Raw genomic sequence first — 6,000 nt, 5'->3', positions numbered from 1 at the left:
TGCTTGGGGTTTCTTGAGCAATGAGCAATTTCTGCCTCTCAGTTAAGTTCCCACTGACACCACTGATTTTTGTAGCTATCTGTAAGGGGCAATTCTTCCCAATGAACACAAGTGTTCCCACTGAGCAACACACTAATGTATATAGAATAATTTTTAGCAGGGGTTCCTTGAGACCAGAAAGTTATGTCTAGGGTTCCTCTGTGTTGAAAAGGTTGAGAAAGGCTGGTCTATACTGTCTATTAACCACTGAGCTAACCCATTGTGGGAATCCTTTGTCATCTACCAAATGTTTATTTGTAAAAGTAAGATTGTTTATCTAGTATAGTAAAAAAATATATAAAACTATAGCTGAAATAAGAAATAAACTTGACAAAAAACTGTTTTAGTATCTCTGAAACCAAATCCAGAAGACCCCGATCGACTGTTATCCTAAATATGTATTTTGGGACAGGTTTTAATTAATTGTAATGGGGGATGGGGATCATTTTATACTGTTCAGGACATGTTGAATGTATTGTGCTTCGGATGTGCACTAGAGGGAACTGACCTGTATCTCCGGTTCCTGAAGCAGATGCTGATCCTGTGGAAAGCGGTGGATGCCTAGGTCCCAGGTGTCTGTATTGAGCGGGCTTATAACACCCTCTCTGTCATGGCAACCAAATACATTGGAGGAGCTAGGCTGCAAATAATGACACCTTTTCTCTCTACCCCTTTTAAGTGCATCTGCCAATGCTAATGATGAATGATCAAAGCCTTGATAAACACGCCAAACTGCAAGTGTGAGTTCACCACCCCCTCTGTTTCTCCTGCTCATTATCTGGAGGTAATGAGATTCTGAGGCTTCCTGGAGTTTTACAGATCCGTGAAAGTGAAAATCGAGAAGACTATACTGGGATTTGTTCAAGCGATGGGATCGGCAGCCTCGACGAACAGACAGAAGACAATCTACGTGGAGGTGGACGGCAAGGTGCAGAAGGTGAGTCCAATATAGTCTTTAAAAACTTTTGTGTTGATGGCAAAATGTAATCTTGATGACCACTGAAAATAAATGGACAGCTTAAAGCAACCTTTTTCAACCTTTTTACTCCAGAGGAACCCTTCAAATAGTTTTCAGGTCTCGGGGAACCCTTGCTAAAATAAATTAATTGGATTTTTTTTTTATGGGAAAATGCCCCATTACATTGACGATTAGTGTCCCTTACATTGGAGGTAAGAATGCCACTTCTATAGCAGCTAAAAAGATTATTGGCGTGATGCCGATGGCTCTGCCGAGTGGCGTTAGATCTGGAACTATGCAAGCACCATCACATGGGAAGTCAATTAGACTTTGTCCCCAATGTTTGTCCTTCATCGCGAGTTAGTGAGGAGGGCAGGGATCTGACACCTGCATTCATTACATATTGGTAAAGGGGGCTTACAGTCCAAGGTTAGAGATGTGCGTGACAGATTTGTTTTTTCCCCCGCTTTCGTTCGTTAAGTAAATCATTTCATCTCGTCAAAATAGTTTTGTTACTAAGATTTGTTTTCAAAATTTGTTTCGTTATTCAGATTAGTTTCCTTTATTCGTTGTTCTGAATCATTTTCATAGTTTCGGAAGTTCTGTTATTCTTTTGTTATATCGGGAGATTGGCTATATCCCTGCTAGTCCGACCCACAAAGAGAAATGGAAGGAGCTGATTGGATGATATTGACTGAAATCTTGTGCAACCGAAAGTAACAAATGGAATAATGGATTAATTTGTTATATTATTGTGATTCGATGATTCTGATGAATCCACCTCAAATCCAACCCAAACACAATAAGCCCTTGTACACACGGTCGGAGATTCCGTCGGAATGTGTCCTATCGGACCGCGTTGTCGGATATTCCGACTGTGTGTGGTCTGCATCGGACTGTTTCCATCGGAATATCCGTCGGACCAAATTTTCCAACTTGCCGGAAATATTTTCCGACAAAATGCTCCGATCATGTGTAGAGAATTCTGATCGGACAAGGTGCCACGCATGGTCAGATCAAATTCCTACATCAAAGCTATTGGCTACTAGCCTGAACGTAGTCCCATCGTAATGAAATTACGTCATCACGTTCTTAAAGATCGGATTTTCCAACAACTTTGTCCGACCGTGTGTATGCAACAGTTTCGGACAAGATCCGTCGGACAAAATCCGACGGATTTGGTTGTCGGAATCTCCGACCGTGTGTACAAGGGCTAAGTAGGAATCATCTTATTTCACTTTTATACCTTACTATATTTATTGCAATATGTTTCCATTTCATATGTAGGGCATTTTTTTATAATAATGAAAAATGTTAAAGCAAAAAGAATCGGCTGATTATCCAAGAGTCAAAGACTATCGTTCCGCTCTCATCCGAATAAAATTAATGAATCAGAATTAATACGTATTGATTCATTATGCTATTACATTGAATTAATTTCCTTATTCCCAAATGACTTTGTTTGTTGGGCTGCGCACATACAAATTAAGCAAATGGTTTCTCAAGTTCAACCCCAATAAAAAAATAATCTTGTTAAAATATTCACGCTATGCTCACTGGAATAAAAACAAATAAATCCAAAACCATTTGGATCATTTGTTGTGTTGTTACATTATTTTGGATACTTTAAACATTAATATTTTACGCATGAATTACTCAAATTTCTCCAAAATTTGGATTCATAACGAAACTAATCGCACATGTCTACTCAACGGACCCTTAGCAACCTCTGGAGAAACACTGGTTGAGAATGGTTGGCTTAAAAGATATCCAAACACAATAATAGAAATATGTATTAGGCCCCTTTTTACATTGCCGTTCCGATCAGGTCCACCTGACGTTTGTTTAGGCGGACCTGATCAGACCCTCCAGTCTCTTCTATGGAGCAGCGAATGTCGGAGGACACTTGTCTCAATCCTGTCTACCAAAAACAGATGGATGGTGGACCTTTTCCCCTTCCGACTGGCGGACCGCATGGGATGGCAATGGACAGGCGGTCCGTTTCCCTCCGACCACCTATAGAGGAGAGCAGGACTGTGTCTGTGTCCGCTCTGCATAGTGGACACGGACCTGTCATCCACATGTTCAGCGGGGATGAGCAGAGAGATCCCCCGCTGCGCAAGTGGATTCCGCTTGACGGAGGCGCCCATGTGAAAGGGGCCCTAAATTGCAGCCTATCAGTCCTTAGATGTTATGCCTGCATTCGTTTTAGTTTTTTTGGTAATGTTTAAAAGTAATGTTTATGAAGTTTTAAAGATAGCGCAACAAACAACAGTGGTACAAATTCTCACAGGAAGCAGAATGAAAAAATCTACCAATTTACATTTTAGATTACATGATATCACAACACACACGGAAAGATGTAAACCATTGTAAAGGGTCCTACTTCAACAGGCATAATCACGAGTAATGCCAGTAGAGCCACTCAAAAAAAAAAAGGAGAGGATGAGTGGGAATGAGTGGGATGAAATGGGATTAGTGCAAAAATGTTAAGAATTGAAGGATGATCACTATCTCCTTAAAGGGTGATCACTATCTCCTAAAAGGGTGATCGCTATCTCCTAAAAGGGTGATCGCTATCTCCTAAAAGGGTGATCGCTATCTCCTAAAAGGGTGATCGCTATCTCCTAAAAGGGTGATCGCTATCTCCTAAAAGGGTGATCACTATCTCCTAAAAGGGTGATCGCTATCTCCTAAAAGGGTGATCGCTATCTCCTAAAAGGGTGATCACTATCTCCTAAAAGGATGATCACTATCTCCTAAAAGGGTGATCACAATCTCCTTAAAGGATGATCACTATCTCCAGTGAAACCAAAGAGGGATTAAGAAGAGAAAACTGTGTAGGGGAAAGTAGGAGGGAGATAAGATTGTAAGAGAGGGGGGAGGATAAAATAGAAAGGAAAAGGGGAAAAGCATTAGTTTTTAATTTTTAGGTTTTACAGGAACCCCTATTAAAATAAATTCATCCAGGGTTTGCAGGAAATGCTCCTACATTAATGATCCATCAAAAGACTGTCACCTTTACATGCAGCTAAAAAGATCACTGTTGTCATGGCCAGGGCCGTCTTTAAGGCAGGGCAAAAGGGGCAGCTGCCCTGGGCCCTGTCATTGTTGTGGGGCCCAAAGCAGCTGCCTCATACTTGCCAACTATCCCAGTGTAAATTCCCTTGTCCCTTGAAGTTTTAGTCCTGTACTGTGTCCTGATATCTCAGTGTGAAGTGATGGTACTAATGCTGCCCAGCTCTGCCTTATTGTTGTCTACAGATGACTCACCTACAGACCCTGTGTTTACATGTAAATAACCGGCATTCATATGTAAATATTGGCAGCATTACTAAGTAAATAGATGCGGCTGGCAGCATTGATATGTAAATAAAGGTGGCATTCATATAATAATAATATAATAATAATAAATTTTATTTATAATGCACTTTCCATCAAAAGACCTCAAAGTGCTACATAATTACAATAAAAACAAACAAACCGCTTAATTTACAAAACATTTGCTAAAAAGAAAAGTCTTCAACCCCTTTTTAAAATTTTCAGTAGACTGAGAAACCCTCAGACTATCAGGCAAAGCATTCCACAGACGTGGGGCAGCAGCACAAAAAGCCCTATCTCCCATGGTTTTCAACCTAGTTTTTGGAACCTCTAAACAATTCAAATTAGTTGAGCGAAGAGAACGCGGTAGATTTTGCAATCTAAGAAGTTCCTTAAGATAAGGTGGAGCTTGTCCATATATGCATTGATGCACAAGAAGAGAGACCTTATACTCAATCCTTGTAGAGACCGGCAGCCAATGAAGAGATTTTAAAATTGGAGTGATATGCTCATGCTTCCGCACTCTCATTAGGATCCTCGCTGCAGAGTTTTGAACGTATTGCAACCTCTGCATGCTCTTTCTCGGAATCCCAATGAGAAGTGCGTTGCAATAATCCAGCCTGGAGGAGACAAAGGCATGAATCAATCTTTCAGCATCGGAAAAAGAAAGGATAGGACGAAGTTTAGAGATATTACGAAGGTGGTAGAAAGAAGTCTTGCATACTTGATTTATATGAGCTTCAAAAGTGAGTTGGGAATCCATTTTTACACCAAGATTAGTGACAACAGACGAAACTGGAATTTTAGAGCCTGAAAAGGCAATACTTGTTATCAGCGATGATTTAATCTGGTGAGATGTTCCAATCATAATAAACTCAGTTTTGGAGCTATTTAGTTGCAAGAAATTTTGTTCCATCCACTCCTTTATCTCCTCCAGACAGGCGGTAAGGACTGATAGGGGTGACTGCACTGAAGGAGTTTCAGCTGCAGCTTTTACATAAAGCTGTGTATCATCAGCATAACAATGGAAAGAAATATTATAACGATTTATAATATGGCCCAAGGGAGTAAGATATAGAATAAATAAAATCGGGCCAAGCACTGACCCTTGGGGAACTCCGCAGGTAACCATATGCGGTTTAGATTTAAAATGACCCAATGTAGTTTGTTCAATCCTATCTGTAAGATATGACTCGAACCAACTGAAGGCTAAATTTTTTAGTCCAACATTATCACGAAGACTATCTAAAAGAATGCCATGATCGACAGTGTCGAACGCAGCTGACAAATCCAACATAATAAGTAAAGACGGAGAACCGGCATCAGATGACATAAGAAGATCATTTGTAACCCGAACAAGAGCGGTCTCCGTACTATGAGCAAAACGAAAGCCTGATTGAAATTTTTCAAAAAGGCTGTTATGCTTGAGATGATCCTGAAGATGACTTGCAACTGCTTTCTCAAGTACCTTAGATAAAAAGGGAAGATTAGAAATAGGCCTATAATTAGAAAGGACTTCCGGATCAAAAGTGGATTTTTTAAGCAGTGGTCTAATAACAGCACTTTTTAAAATGGAAGGAACATGGCCAGTTCGAAAAGAGTAATTAACAACAGCAGTAATCAATGGACTTAAAACTAAAACATACGTTTTTACCAGTGGAGTTGGAAAAGGATCCAAGGAA

At 40.1% G+C, this 6,000-nt stretch overlaps 1 protein-coding gene across 1 annotated transcript in view; it reads left to right on the top strand.

Moving 5' to 3' along the window:
- Positions 1–595: 595 nt before the first annotated feature.
- PDE9A (phosphodiesterase 9A) overlaps positions 596–6,000 on the top strand; it is an 83,061-nt gene continuing 77,656 nt past the window's right edge. Inside the window, exon 1 of the mRNA XM_077456172.1 lies at positions 596–976. Coding sequence (XP_077312298.1) covers positions 908–976 — 69 coding nt within the window. The 5' untranslated portion in view covers positions 596–907. The remainder of the gene's footprint in view (positions 977–6,000) is intronic.

The sequence above is a fragment of the Lithobates pipiens genome, unplaced genomic scaffold (genome assembly GCF_037356315.1).
Source record: "Lithobates pipiens isolate NorthernLeopardFrog02 unplaced genomic scaffold, aLitPip1_a1.2 Scaffold_27, whole genome shotgun sequence".
In the NCBI taxonomy this organism is placed as follows: Eukaryota; Metazoa; Chordata; class Amphibia; order Anura; family Ranidae; genus Lithobates; species Lithobates pipiens.
This window is presented reverse-complemented; position numbering and strand designations above follow the sequence as displayed.